This window comes from Orbicella franksi, chromosome 1 (assembly GCF_964199315.1).
Source record: "Orbicella franksi chromosome 1, jaOrbFran1.1, whole genome shotgun sequence".
Lineage (NCBI taxonomy): Eukaryota > Metazoa > Cnidaria > Anthozoa > Scleractinia > Merulinidae > Orbicella > Orbicella franksi.
In genome coordinates this window covers 23170353-23186204 of record NC_138145.1, presented here as the reverse complement: position 1 = coordinate 23186204, position 15852 = coordinate 23170353, and the positions used below count along the sequence as shown (strand labels likewise).

At 38.8% G+C, this 15852-nt stretch overlaps 1 protein-coding gene across 1 annotated transcript in view; it reads left to right on the top strand.

The window, feature by feature from the left end:
- Positions 1–15852, top strand: part of LOC145488435 (uncharacterized) — a 64760-nt gene that overhangs the window by 31306 nt on the left and 17602 nt on the right. The window contains exons 20-41 of the mRNA XM_081467343.1: positions 6–86; positions 547–722; positions 1071–1143; positions 1441–1555; positions 2088–2340; positions 2683–2791; positions 3150–3371; positions 3620–3733; positions 3947–4018; positions 4688–4825; positions 5402–5652; positions 5918–6123; positions 6261–6352; positions 7087–7361; positions 8845–8953; positions 9145–9473; positions 9733–9874; positions 10425–10756; positions 10896–11037; positions 12586–12914; positions 13814–13970; positions 14546–14874. Of these exons, the coding sequence (XP_081323469.1) occupies positions 6–86; positions 547–722; positions 1071–1143; positions 1441–1555; positions 2088–2340; positions 2683–2791; positions 3150–3371; positions 3620–3733; positions 3947–4018; positions 4688–4825; positions 5402–5652; positions 5918–6123; positions 6261–6352; positions 7087–7361; positions 8845–8953; positions 9145–9473; positions 9733–9874; positions 10425–10756; positions 10896–11037; positions 12586–12914; positions 13814–13970; positions 14546–14874 (4046 nt within the window). The remainder of the gene's footprint in view (positions 1–5; positions 87–546; positions 723–1070; positions 1144–1440; positions 1556–2087; positions 2341–2682; positions 2792–3149; positions 3372–3619; positions 3734–3946; positions 4019–4687; positions 4826–5401; positions 5653–5917; positions 6124–6260; positions 6353–7086; positions 7362–8844; positions 8954–9144; positions 9474–9732; positions 9875–10424; positions 10757–10895; positions 11038–12585; positions 12915–13813; positions 13971–14545; positions 14875–15852) is intronic.

Here is a 15852-nt window from a genome sequence, read left to right as displayed (position 1 = left end):
AACAGGAACACGCAGATTAAAGGTGACACTGCAGGATAATGAAACGCTTTTGTCTGCTGTCGTTGGATCAAAGTTTCGTATTTCAGGTTAGTTCCCTAGAGCAAACTAGACCAGTCAAACATAAATTGATAAAAGGGTGGAAGAAATTTTAACGATATGTTGCGTCTTTAACATCAGAGGTAGTAAGACTTCTGTAGATATTGAAGTGAAAAAAATAATTAACAGTTAGGTTATTCGCTGTCAATTTCTATGAGGTGTTAGTTGACGAGGCCTAAGGCCGAATATTCTAAATAATTGTTTTAATTGTTCTAATTGTAGACTAAGATTCCTCAGATAATAATACTCGTTCTGGAGAGCACAATACCACTCTTTTACTGATAGCAAGAATTTCAATCTTTAACACTTGTATTGGCCAGTGACCTTCATTTTGAACTTTTCGATTTTTTGCACATTCTGGTTCAATTCAAAATTTCAAAATATCGGCCAGACATTATTATAGAGATATAAAACGCATGTCCTGTCTTATCGATTCATTTTGTACAACAGGTTTTTACCAGTTCTGCTGTGAAGGTGTATATTGCCCGAATTGCCCGTTGGAGCTGAACATCTCAACCCTTGGAGAAAATGTAACGTTGAATTCGGCGCTTAACTTTTCTTGTGTAAACACATCATTCACAACTACATTTAACACAGACCGACAACCTGGATATTCTGCAATAAAGGTCTGTTATTACCTGTTGTTGTGTAGAAAATAAACTTGGTCATGAGAATTTCCGACTCGATCATCTTGAGATAGCTTACGAAACCCAGTACGATTTGTGGAAAAATAGTATGAAAAAGGTGATGAACAACTTTGGTGATGTTATTAGAATACAAAAGTCATGATCAAGAGTTACGGGTTTAGTTGCTTTTATTCTTCGTCCCTGCTTTGTTTGCATTTTATTTGCATGATGTTTACAGAAAGAGAGTAAATACTGTAATAGGATGAATAATTAATTATAAGTGAGCGCAACATAGGAGACTGAATACGCACTGTGTTCATTTGTTTCGGATTTAACTTTCTTTAACAGGTCAGTTTTTCATCTGTCAACAATTCACAGCAAATTATTGACGAGAGAGTGTTAGGACGTGTTCATATTCAAGGTATACATTTTCTATTGACGGCGTTGGGAAAGTAAATTTCTGGACAGTTAACGACAATCTATATTAGTTAAGTTTAATAAATATTTTATTGTTTCCATTTTTTAGAACGCACATGTTTTAACGAGTTTTTATAACTCCTAAATGTTACGTGGGTAAATAAAGGATTGTATTGTATTGTGATTGTATTGTATCTGTCTGGTTCTGCTCTTTCTTAAAAACGGTTTCCCTCCAGAGTTTGACATATAGGGAAGAAACTCCCAGGTCTTACATAATGCAACCGCTTTATTTCGTTGTCAGCTGCAATACTTGAAGAATGTTCTTTTGACCTTGGATATTGCGGTTGGACCAGCGTTGTTGAGAAAGACAAATGGAAGTTATCGCTAAACAACGCCTTCATTCAATATCCAGGCAAGTTGAACAATTGAATCTATAAATATATTGTTGCACTTGTGTTTGTGTGGAACGTTCATTCTCCTGTTGTTGCTTTGACCTTCAAGTTGAAAAAATTATGTTCTTCTGTAACAAACCTTTTTCTTGTAAATTGGAGTAATAACTTTCTTTACACTGAAAAAATGAGCCGTAAACTCTGTTGATGATATAGAGTGTAAGGGACAATGAAGTTGACTATTTGTTCTGTTTAAGACTTGGCTACCCTAGGCTATATCTTGAGCGTTACGAATGACAAGATATAATACAATCAATCATCTCACATGGAAAGCGATTGACCCACTGGTGGATTACCTTCAAAGGAGGTTATGCTTGCACACATTTGGCCACTCTGGACCATACAAACGTTCCAATATATTGCAACAAGATTGCCGAACGTATGCGACAATGTTGCAATGTGTTGCGTGCGTTTGACCGAGCGTTAAAAACAAAAATATATACGTTTTTACCTCTAAAAGTATGTGACTAATCGAAACAATGTCTCTTCTTTCAGGTAGTTTTGCTTATGTTGATAAGTCGTACAAAGCACGTTTGGAAAGCTCTTTGTTGCCATGGAAACCATTCCATCAATCTGTGGGCGTGTGTTTGCGGTTTAATTACCTCATGCCCACTGAATCAAAATCAAATTTAACGGTTTTCCTCAGAGACACGAAACGAGAAATATCGGTACTGGTGTGGCAGATGGTTGGGTACCACGGTAAAGAATGGTCAGATGCTCAAGTGGCTTGGCCAGGCGCTGTAGGAATTCAGGTTCGTGAACAATAGGCCCTTTGCAGGATCCGGTCACATGGTACTGAATTAATTACGCTGGGATGCAAGTTACACAGTGGGACTTCCAAAACAAAGGAAAGTCGGGCTGGACTGGTACGAGTTCCTTTGTTTTGGAAGTTCCACTGCGTAACTTGCGTCCCAGCGTAATTAATTCCGTACCATGTGACGGGATCCTGCAAAGGGCCTATTTCGCTTTCACTTGTCATTTAAGGCCTTGGGTGTGAATAGGTTTTGAAATGAATGTCACTAAGACCTTGTATGGTTGACAATCACCGTCTAGTTTTCTATGAGACACCTTTTGTTCTTTTTCGTATTTTGTAGATAATCTTTGAGGGAGAAGGTTTCCGTGATGGCGAGATGAATGTAGCAATCGATAACGTCACTGTCACAACTGAGAACTGTTCCTTAAGACCTTACTTTGCTGAACCAGGTACTGACTCGTTACTTCTTTCTCTCGTCTTTGATGAGCTTTCGTGAGTGACTGTACAAAGACTCAGAAATGAATCTCAACTGTCACGTGGTCAGATGTTATTGATGAAGACAAACAGACATAGACACGGACACGGACACGGACACGGACATAGACATAGACATAGACATAGACATAGACATAGACATAGACATAGACATACACAGTTTATTTAACTTGGATACTTGCACACTTAAAGGTTAAAGCGGTTGAGTATCCAAAGTAAGTGAAGTGGCTTATTCAGTTCTTAAATAATGTAGCAAAAATAGCAATCTGGATTGTTTTTCGATGAAGATGAGTGATTCAATGAGCTTTTCAGATTTCAGGTGTAGCGATAAGCAGTTTACGTGCAAAAATGGCGAATGTGTCAAGAAGAATCTGTTATGTGACGGCGACTTTGCATGTAAAGATGAATCAGACGAAGACGATTGTGGATGCCCTTCCAGCATGTTTCGCTGCCAGGGGGAAGGATGCCTCCTGGTAACAGATGTGTGCGACGGAAAAATCGACTGCTCTAACGGAGATGACGAAAATAATTGCCGTAAGTAGGCTGTTTTTAATAAGGGTTTAGGGTTTAGGTTACATTCTCATGCGGCACAAGAAATTGTACCAAGCCAAACACAACGCCTTTCGCCCTTATTTTCAGGCACAGTGTATATTGGGCGGGAGATGTGGTGACTTTAGCTGGACTAAGGATCGAGCGATCTTGGTTCGAGACCTGGCCGAGGTCACTGTCTTAGGTTTTTAAGCACGTCATTTGACTCTCATGGTTTTCGAATTACATTTCAGGAAATCCATGCCCGTCTAGTCATCATTGTGTTGATGGGTCTTGTATTTCGTGGTCAAAAACATGTACTCAAACAGCTTTCTGCAGGGACGGAACTAATACACCTTCTGTGTGTGGTAAGTCAGGTGTAGCACATTATCCAAAAGAAACAAAACTTGAACGTTTGGTTTGCATTTACAGGGACTTACCCGAACATCATTCCTGTAACATTAACCAGAATGTGTTAACATTAGTCGAAATTACTTTTGTAGTGTTGACCCAGACCCGCGAGATTTATACATCAATAAGGTGGGTTTGTATATGCTCTTCGCTCATCCTTTCATTTGCAGGGTCTGGGAAGTGCCACCTTAATAATTTAGCATGTACCTCCACCGGGCCCACAAGATGTGAATCTTTCAGAGGTAAGATGTACTCACTGAACTGCTTCGCATTTAACATTTTCCTATATTCGTTTTTTTCAGACATTGAAACTTAACTGTATTCGTTCAACGAAGGATACTTCCTCCTTATCATGTATTACCTTTCCGCCTTCCATTGCAAATGAATTGACCAATTTGCAAAGATGGTTTGGAATGCCACTGTCACGTGTAGCATGATTTGGAAAAGCTTGAATTTCTTTTTGTTAAATTAAACATATATTTTGCAAGTAATACCCAACAAAATTAATACAGTGTGACTATGACATGGAAGCCTATTACAACAGTGACAAACGAGTAATAATATTTTATACTTCAGGAATAGATAATGAAATACAAAGCAGAACTATATATATCTGAGGCTTTATAATCCATAAATTTTAGTTCCGTTCCAGGCTGCTATTGCTTGAAATCTTTGCAACAGCTTGTTAACTCAAGGAATTCAATTTCTTGTTGATAAGCTAGTTTCTAGTTTACTACTGCGAGCATCGTCTATCAAGAAGACGATTTCTTGCCTTTAGCAATTTGTTTTTGTTGAAAGTCATCCGTTGAGATCTCGATATGAAAGGAAGGAATTGATCTCACATTGCACCTCCTTGATTTGGTTTCATACTGTGCGTAAACTTTCCCCATTGATCCCCTGGTCTCCAACAGGTCTTTGCAGTTTCCAAAATGGACTGTGCGGATTGAAATCTGATGGGAATGCCACTTTCCACTGGACCGTGGGCTCAGGCCAAACACCAACAGAAAATACTGGACCGAGCTATGATCACACCTCGTTTGATAAAGATGGTAAGAGAAGTTACAAACTTAAAAAAATTGTAAGGTAAAAAACCAATGACAAATTTCTCTGACGAGCGATTAGGGGTATTATTTGCTAAGGCTATTGTCGTTAATTAACTAATTGTTCCATTTGCCTGCCAACTTACCATAAATGTTTTCTACCTGTAATCGTTTCATGTCTATTCACTATCAAAATTTATCCTATAAGTTTAATAAATTTTGTTAAAATATGTGTTTTACCGCACTGCAAAGTGAAGTTCAACATTTTTACACTGCTTCACAAGAATGTTACAATGATAGTGAACAGTAAAGTGGTACAAAAAAGGAAGAAAAAACAATGTGTTAGATGGACAAGCGTCACTAACGTGTGATGTCTCCTTGGCTAAGCCTAAGTCTTCGAATTAAGCTATCTTTATCTTGTATTCTAGTTATACAATGTTGGTTCACGACAAGACCAAATGTTTCTCTTGTTTCTCTGCTAGCACTGAAAAATGATACTACTTGCAGCCGACTTAGGCAAAGAAAACAAAAATACACAAGTCTTTCTGTATATACGTAGACTATAACAGAATTCCTATTTTGCAGGATCGTATATCTTCATTGAAACTTCTCAGAAAAACCCCGGAGACAAGGCGAGGTTGTTAAGTGACGAGCTAGAACCCAGTGAAAACGTTTGTGTTCAGTTTTGGTATCACATGCATGGTTCAGATACTGGCAACCTGAGCATCTATGTCAAAACTAACCAATCAGAAACACTTGTCTGGAGGCTGTCAGGAGATCAAGGAAACCGCTGGAGATTTGGACAGACGGCTCTGAACAGTCCGAGTTTATATGAAGTAAGTTCTGTTGGCTACCTGTAAATATTGAACGTTACCCTCACGTTGGAATGGAAAGTAACGTGAACATTTTTGTCTAATTTATTAAAAAAGCCTCCAATTAGTTACGGTAATATTGTAGTGTGGTGGATCAGTTATTTATAAAATGGCTAGAACACTCTGTTATCAAGTAATTTTGTTCCAATTTATCTAAGGAGGTTTCTGCTAGGAAACGTTCTATCTGAATTAATGAACTATTGACATTATTTGTTTGTATTTCGGTTAGTTTGTAATAGAAGGAACAGTCGGTAATGGCAGTAGAGGTGATATTGCAGTGGATGACTTAACAGTGATGGATGGAGTTTGTGATGAAATTATAAAACAGGGTAAGTTGTCAAAACGTAAACCACAAATAGGTAATTCCTTCATTCCAGTTTCGGCAAATCACATTAGATTAAAGAGCGATCGTTTGTTGGCAGCTCCAATCACTTTGCAACATTCCCACTGATCATGAACACCCAGTGTCTAAGTAACCTCGCAAATGCTGACTCTGAAAAGGTATTTGTCTCTTCCCGCCCCTCTCCCCCGACGGCAGCAGTAACGATTTTTTTGTTTCATTCTCCAGCAAGTCCAGACTGCGAATTTGAAGAGAGTATGTGCGACTGGGATGCTGAACAGGGATGGGTTCTGAAAATACGCGTAGAGGGATTTGAAACTTCCGGTAAGATGTTGTCTATGTATGCTGTTTCCCTATGTCACAAGGTATTAATGTAGTTGTATGTTTCTCAACATATTCATCTCAAGGGTGTTTTAGTATTCAAGTGTGAAAATAACCGAACACGAAGGTGATGATTCCATCAACTTGAAGTTCAAGATGAGTGAAGTAGAGGATTGCAAGTTTCGTTTCTGATTAGATACTAGTGGCAGAAATTACGTTATTGTAGTGAGCACGCTAACGGAAAATACATAAATAAGTTAATCAAATAAACGAGAAACGTTTGTTGATCCCAATAGATAATAGAAAACAAGATAAGAGTTTTTTTGTGTGTGTTCTGAGATTTTGGTATTTTCAGTGCGTTAGTGAACAGAAAGTCCCCAGTCTGTGCCCAGCGTCTGCTTTTCTAATTTCTTCGTGTAAATTAATTCATGTTTTACAACTAATTTCAACTTCATAGTTGCAGCACAACAGTTTCCTTAGAAGTTCATCTCTTTGTGATTAAAAAAAATTAGTTTGTTTTGTTTCAAACAAGGATGAGACAGGTTGATTCTTGACGAATAGTACGATAATTAATGAATATGAGTCAGAGGAAAATGGGCCCTAAATTAGGAACTGAGGCAGAGATGTCTATCAAAACTGATAGACATGTTTGGCTTATTGAAATCAGTGTTTTTAGTAAACTGCTTAAAACGCTTGGTAAGATTTAACTATTGCATCATGTTACCTACTGTTATCAGGTGGATTCGTTGCCTCTCTTCCTGCTGGAACATCTGACTCGCCTTCCTCCCTCTCATCTCCCGTCATCAACGTCCATTACTACGAATTGAAGTGTTTACGTTTCTGGTATTTCATTGGCGCTACTGATGCTCGAGACTGGTATACAACGTCGTTGATGTTGTTACTGAGGACAGTAACGTCAAACCAAGCAATGGTGCTTTTTTTTGCGGATGAAGTGACAGATAAAGCGCGGTATACACAAATACCCTTATCTAGAAATTCAACTAACTCACAGGTATTAAGAAACCTCTTACTTACTGGTCGCACTCCAAGTAAAATATGATTGTTTACTTCTCTTGCATAGCTCAAGTGAGAGATTTTCGAAAAATGTACGTTATGTCATTTACTCGTAATACCTTAAATTGTCAATTTTTTTTCAATGATTGCTTCTAAACCAGTTTCTATTTAACAATTATTCGCCGGCGGCGAAGTGACCGTTGGTGAATATTTACCGAGACGAAGTCGAGGTAAATGTTCACCAATTTCACTTCGCATGAGGCGAATAATTGTTCTAGTATAATTTTCAGAGGTCAATTTCAAGAACTGCAAAATAACAGACTAACACATAAAAACACAGACGCAATTGTTCGTTTACATACACGTATGCAGCCGTAGTTTTAATAATAATCTTGCATATAAGCTGACATCGAATGTGAATCAATTTACACATCGAGTTCGGCAGTAACACAAGCAACTGAAACACTACGAAAAATAAATTCATCCGGTACCTTTGTTATATCGTCGTTGACTTCATTCACAGTTGTCATCATCGTCTCAAAATGAGTAGCTTCAGTTTGAAGACAAATGAATTTCGGTCACTCGAACTGACCTGCTGGCGATAAACAACAGTGATTGTCATTCTTAAATGCCTTGAATACGAGTTCTTGAAAAGATTTTTGGTCCAAGAGCAACAGCAGTTATATTGAAAATTTTCCATGCTTTCAAATACAGTGAAACCTGTATTACGCAGGCACCCTTGGGACCCTCACTAGTGTTAGTTAATACAGGGTGTCCGCTCTAAGCAGGTTCTAATATGTTGTGGAACAACAGTTAACTATAACTCTTTTGTATCACAGTGTAACACACTGTAAGATCAAACACAGCTCATAGGAGGATGTCCAGTTAGTCAATGCATCAATCTGGATTAATCACTTAGCTTTAAAACAATATCGCTGAATAATGTTGAAGGAGTCTCAGCTGAACTTTTAGAGGTAAAATTCCCTTAAAAGCAGGTTTTGTGCAACAAGATGGCATAATATTGGTGTCCGCGTCCGCTTACAGGGGTGTCCGCTGAATGCAGGTTTATTTTACAGTAAATGTGGGAAGAAAATTTTAGGACTTAAGCTGGTGTCCACTTAATAGAGAGTGTATGGGGTCCGCCTAATACAGGTTTCACTGTATCCTGGACTTGGAGTGATGTCTTTGGAATAAACGAAAATTTGATCCAGCAACTGTCCGCCATGTTTACTTGCCGGGATGGCAAAGGTGACGAGCTTAGTAACTAAGCTCGGAAATGTTATATTCACCGCCTAGCGCGGTGAATAAAGCGTCATAAGCCAAGTTTTTCGACCAATCGGAATGTCCCATTCTTATATTCACCTCTGGAAATTATACTAATATCCATTATCCATTGATTAAGTGGATATTAATTACAGTAGATCTACCTTACTTTGGCCAGCACTTATGCACCTTTATGATTTTCCTGGTATGTGATACAGATTTTTTTTGAGGGCTTCAATGAGTTACCTGGTAGACAGTTTCTAGCCATTGATGCCGTTTCCTTCTCCAAAGAGCCATGTAAACAAATTCCTTGGAAACAAGATGGAGGTAAGATTGAAATAAGACCCTTTTTAACGAATGGGTTTCCCAATAATCGATTGGTGATATTCTTCTGGTGTCAGCCTAGTTTGTTTGTTTCTTTTTTATATTATTATTTTATTTTCTTTACCTGCGCCCTTGAACAGGCAGGCTATTTTTCCATGAAATGTATTTTTCCTTAAAAAGTTCTGATTATTTAGAATGCCTAAAAGATCTCGGCATGGAAAACGGTGCGATCTCTGACAGACAAATTACAGCCTCTTCGCAACTGGATGCCAATCACGCTGCCATCCAAGGCAGACTAAACTTTAAAGCAACTGCAAACAAAGCAGGCTCTTGGTCAGCTGGCAGCAATGATTCAAGTCAATGGCTGCAGGTTGATCTGGGTAGTCAGCACACTAAAGTGACACGTGTAGCAACACAAGGTAGAAATGATTCACCACAGTGGGTAACCAAGTACAAACTGCAGTACAGTAACAAGGGAGTGACCTTCCACTATTACGTGGAACCAAGAAAAAAGGGAAAAAAGGTCAGAATACGTTTATAGGACCATAAACTTGTAAATTTTAAGAGAAGGATTAGTTTTATAACAACAACAGTCGCCTAATTAGAATGGGCGAACGATGATAAAGAGTCATTTCACTTATCTTTCCTTATGTAAAGTAGCCTAAATTGGATAACTCCAAACGAACAATTTAGCTACCTTAATTTTGGTCGCGACTACACAATATTTAGGTACAAATCTTTAAATTGATGGATCCAAAAACAATGCCATCTTTCTAACATAGGATTTTGCGGGAAACGCAGACCAGTACTCTGTTGTCTACCATGGATTAAATCCTCCAATCAGAGCACGTTACATCCGCTTTAGACCAGAGGCTTGGCATGGCCACATATCAATGAGGGTGGAGCTGTATGGCTGTCGGAGAGGTTGGATTTTGCATTTTGGCAAACACACTAAATCTTCTAACAATTAATACATGCAGTTGCAATGTTTGGCATTGTTAAGGTTGGAAGTTAATTATCGGTAGACTTCAGAGAATAATAGTTAACGAAAGGCTTCTGAAACTGTGCATGTCATTTTAGCGAGCAAGCAACAGCATGATTAGCGTTTGGTTTGAGACTATGATCGGATTCCTATCCATTTAACTAATTAGTAAAGCCTTTTTTTGCAAAAAAACTGTGTATCATTTGAGTGAAGTTCTATAGGAGAAAATGATACTTTGATTGTAAAACATATTAATTAAAACCATTTAGGCAGTCGTGAAAGGGAAATTTAAGCGAGTCACGCATGCACTATCTCGTAAATAAGGACTTCTTTCTACATTTGGTGAGCAACTGCGACAAATTAGTAAAATTAACAAGACAACTTAAGTTAAGGATTCCAGTGTTGCGGCAACAATATATATAGGAAACTTATCATTCTAAAAACTGTTACCAACATTACGTACTATTTTCATTGATTCCATTAAATTATTAGCATGTCAAGAAGATCTCGGCATGGAAAACGGTGCAATCCTTGACGGACAAATTACTGCTTCTTCACAATGGGATGAAAATCATGCTCCCTTCCAGGGCAGACTACACTTTCAAGCAAGTGGAAGGAAACAGGGAAGTTGGGCAGCTGCCAGAGGAGACCTCCATCAATGGCTCCAGGTTGATCTGGGCAGTCAGTTCACTAAGGTGACACGAGTAGCAACGCAAGGGCGAAATGGTGGTTGTTGCCAGTGGATAGAACGCTACAAGCTGCAGTATTCAGACGATGGAGTGAACTTCCAGTACTACAGGGAACAAGGACAAACTGCAGATAAGGTGTGATAAGGTTTTTGAGCCTCTTGAATTGTAATTTTATGACGAACTGGTTGTAAAGAGGCGATGAAATGTGTAGGGGAATAACAAAAGTTTACGCAGTAAGATTTGAAAATGATATATTACCGTCTTACGTTTTCAGGAATTTTCTGGAAACACAGACCCTGACACTGTTGTTTATCATGACTTAAACCCACCAATCAGGGCACGTTATATCCGTTTTCGACCAGAGTCTTGGTATAACTCCATATCACTGAGGGCCGAACTTTATGGTTGTCATGGAGGTAACAGGTTTTTATTTTTATTCTCGATAAAACAAAAATAAACTTACTTAAATCTAACTTGTATGATGATAAGGTGTTTACGTTCTACTAAGAGGTAAGAGGTTGAAGTAAAGGTAAAAGTAAAAGTAAAACTCTGCGCTTAAGCCTAGTGGCCCATCAGGCCAGCCCTAATTTCCGATCTCATGAAGCTGGATGGTACGCTGATCCAAGGGGCGCTTGCAATTCAACCAAACCTCCGGAAATTTCGAAACGGCGGCATGTGGTAAGGAAAGATTCCGGAAAAGCTAAAAATTGTCGAGTTTCCGAAATGCGAACCATTCGACCTAAAATTCCGGGAGGAATATAAATGTGGTACATAACAAATTAAGGGGGCTAACTTGTTCAATTGTGAACAATTTCAGCTCATACTAACTACACAGAATTAACTGAGAAGTGACAATGACAGCTTAAAACCGCAGGGGAACTCAAAAGAAACACAGAAGAGCCAAAGAGGGGACACGGATGGGCAAAATTGAAGTAGAATAAAACGGAATGTAATAGGCTAAACTCGAAAACATTGGCTCGGAAATTTTCAAGTTTATATCAGTTTGTATAAAATGTTATTTATAATACTCGGAAATCATCTTCCTTTGATATTGGCGTTGTAGAGCCAAATATTTAGAAGATGTGTTTTTAAGAAAGCAAGCTAAGCTTAACTCAGATATGTGTCACTCTCGATTCTTGAACGCCTCTTCCGTTTGCCTTAGATACGTTTCATTCTGGAACTTTGTGTACGAAAGTTAACCGCGTACACGTTCGTGTCGTTTTTGCGACCTTGGCTACTACCTCCCCTAGGTAAATCCAAGGTTTTCTGTGGCTTAAGATTACCTAGTTTTCCAGCAATGGGTTAATCTTTGCTTGCCTTATCAATAGCCCTTATGCGTGATGACAGCAGACTGGCTAAAATCACCAGCAAGCCTCGGTTTGAGAATGCAAATCTAAAATTTTATCATGAACTAATTCCCAAAGTAGCAAAGATGAAAAGAATACTCACGTGAAAACAACGCGAAGGCAACGAAGGTTTGAGAAAATGTCGCGCAAAGGAGGCTTGGGGGTGAATTTTGAGCATGTTACGTAATCGCCCCCATAATTTCCCCTATTCAGATGCGTTCGTTCAGTTGGGGTTTACATCCGAGTACTTTGTTTTGTACCTTCTGTTTCACCCTTGGCTTGAATCCCGGGCGTAGCCTTGTGGATTGTAAAGTAGAAGTAAAAGTAGTAGAAGTAAACTCAGTAAAGCTTCAAGAGTCCCATTGTCTCTCGTTGGTGTCGAGCGAGGTCCAGTTAGTCCCCAGCAATAGAAGACTGCTGCTCACCCAATTCGAAGTTTAGAGCTATTAGTTAACAATAATAAACATAATTAGAAAAAATACTCTGAGCTAGCCTCCTTAAAAATCAATGATAAATCAATTTAATTCCGATAAATTTGCCTGACCTCAGTCAATAACATTAAATAGTTATCTCAGTTATATAATTTAACGTTTTATTTCAATTTCACAAAATTCTTAGAATGCCAAGAAGCTCTAGGTATGAGAACCGGCGCAATCTCTAACGCACAAATTAGTGCTTCGTCGGAATGGGATTCCAATCATGCCGCCATCCAGGGCAGACTTAACTTTAAAGCTATTCCACGGAAGGCGGGATCTTGGTCAGCTCGCAGAAATGATTTAAATCAATGGCTGGAGGTCTTCATGGGAGATCAGCTGACCGATGTTACAGGTGTCGCAACGCAAGGAAGCCGTGATTTCAATTTCTGGGTAATCTGGTACAAGCTGATGTTCAGTGACAACGGAGGGACGTTTCAGTACTTCAGAAAGAATGGTCAAGTTTCAGTTAAGGTGAGATAATACAGATATAAACGGCTTCAAGTTTACGATCTTCAGGTTTGTTTACTTAATATTTTTAAGTTAAGTTTTTGCTTTAAGCGTCTTACTCGAACTAAGGTTTTTTCGTTTACGTTGTTTCTTTAAAATCATTACCCAACAATTGTTTGATGTGAGAATTTGCTGGGGTGAGATAGATGAGGTCTGGTTCATGTTTCGCACACGTGTATCGAGGTATTGATGCACGCCGGAGGTTGGGGATGGATGTACAGATGTTGTTCGATTGATGTATAGTGAAAGGCATGAACTAATTCTTTATGGACAAACGCACTCTCACTCTCACTCTCTCTGCTCTGTTTGAGTGGTGTTTAATCGATGCTTTGAGGGGCTAGAAAATCCCACCAAAAGAGGCATAAACGGTGTTAGTATGACCGAGTGGTTTAGGGCACTGGTGTTGTAACCCGGAGGTCCCAGTTTCAAGGCCTCCACCCTGCCACTAGCGGGATTTGTTTCTCGGTAGTCCCGAGCTCAAATCCTCGGTCACGCTTTGTAAATAGTCAACTGTTCTGCCTCCTGCCAGCTGGGATTTTTAACTATATTACGTTTATTTGAAATATTTGTTTCCTTTGCTTCAGTGGCATACCTGTAAACTAGCTGAGCTTAGTGCTTGTATAGCTAAGAGCATGGCCACTACAAAAAAAAATTACATTTTTTTTACATTGTTGACCATTTCCGAAATTTACGAGGATTTTCCTTGCTTAGAACGAGCGAAGAAACGTTCTGGTTAGTGTTGTATTTATTTATTGTAAGTTTGCGCTGATGATTTTAAGGAACAGTTTGCTATAAAGATCTTACCATGATCCTACAAGAGCCTACCATGTTATAAAGATCCTTATACTTTTTCTCTGATGTAGATTTTTACTGGAAATAGAGACCGGAACACTGTTGTCCGTCGTAACCTAAACCCAGCAATCAGAGCCGTGCGTTATATCCGTTTCCAACCAGTATATTGGTGGGGGCACATATCAATGAGAGTGGAGCTATATGGGTGTCTGCATGGTACTGTGGGAGGTAATGGTTTTCTTTATTATTTTCACGATAATAATAGAAGTGGTCTTAACATTCCTGAATGATGATCTTGTAGAAGTAAGTGACCGACGGTCATAAAGTCTGCTTTTGAAACCTTTGGAATATTCTACAATGATATGAGATATGGCACTTTAGTCTGGAAATGAAAGAGCGAAAAATAGTCAAAAATTGGAACAGCTCACTTTTCGAAAAGTAACTGTCCAGTTTTAATATTTCAATTGGCCGTTCCCATACATTTGAAAAACCACTTTTCCCCAACTGGTGCTGATCGAGCAAGAGGAATGGTAAACAAATCTAAATGTTTGAATAGGTCCATTGTGATATATTAACTCTAACTTGGTGCGAAGGCTTGGAGGAAGACAACATTATTTATTCGTCCGTCAACCTGGATATGAATCGTACAAGTACAACCAACAAATGGCACCTCTTAAACCCAGCGGATAGTTCTTTCAAATATGCATGGTGACTGAGGACCTAGAAATAGAACAGCTACGAATCACTCTCCAAATCTATGTTAATGTTTGATTTACTTTGTATTCATGCTCTAAAACCATTAGGATGTTGGCAAGCTCTCGGCATGGAAAGCGGTGCAATCTCTGACAAACAAATTAAAGCTTCTTCGCAATGGAATTCCACTCATGCTCCCTTCCAGGGCAGACTACACTTTCAAGGAATTTCTCCTAAAGCGGGATCTTGGTCAGCTGGCAAAAATGATCTCCATCAATGGCTGCAAGTTGATCTGGGTAGCCAGTACACTAAAGTGACACGTGTGGCAACGCAAGGAAGAAATGCTTACAATCAGTGGGTAACCAAGTACAAACTGCAGTACAGTAACGATGGAGTGACCTTCCAGTACTACAGAGAACAAGGAGAAACTGCAGATAAGGTACAATATACGCAATCCAACAAAGCGTCATTAATAACTGAGGGTGACTATTTTTCGCGCAGTTCATCAGATATGGTGTGGCGATGAAAAGACGCGTGACGACAACTGTTATACCGGTTTTTTTAACTTCAAAAAAAAAGTAAAGTTGAGTTTTTACTTTCCTAAGTCATGCAAAACAAGACGTCCAGCCATATAATGTGAGTGCAGAATAGTCGCATGCATACGTACAAATGTAAAGAAGACTTTATTTACACTAGTAGTTTTTTTTTTAAATAGCTAACATGGGCTAGTATTTACGAGATAAACGTACTGTAACGAACGAAAGAAGGAAATAGCGTAATGCAAAAAATTTGAAACTTTATCTAAATTGAAATTACATAGTCGTGCTGCTCTGATAAAATTATGTAGGGAGAGAGCCTTATTACTATTACCTAGCAAAGAGTTCCAGGTCTTAACAACCAGGTATGTAAAAGCCTTTAGAAGATTAGTTGTTGTTGATGGGTCCGGTAAGTCAAGAATATCAGTTCCCGTTAGGGAATAGTTCAAACACAGGTCGTAGAGTGTACAAATTGTAAGGGTTTTCTTTTTCTAAGGTTTTTATTTATCGCAGTGTTACGAGGGGGCAAGGCAAACAACGAAGATAAAGACAAAATCATTACAGAATTAGGCGACAAATTTTTGGCCGTTTTTTTCAGTTTTTGCATTCGTGTGAATGGAAAGTTAAGCTGGAATTCTGTACTAGTGTGGAAGGCAAGTTTAGGTAAAAACAGGAAAACATTTCTTCGTAGTTTGTTACGTAAAGACCAATAGACAACTATGACTCAAGCAAAACTTGTCGACGTTTCGACAATATCGAACAGTTTTTCTGTGGTTGCAATAGAAAAATAAATGCGGCTTGTCTAGGTCAGGTAATCAAGTATTAATCCCATTTGCTCGCGGGACTGAATCTTGTAGATGGAACGAAAACTGACGTTTTCA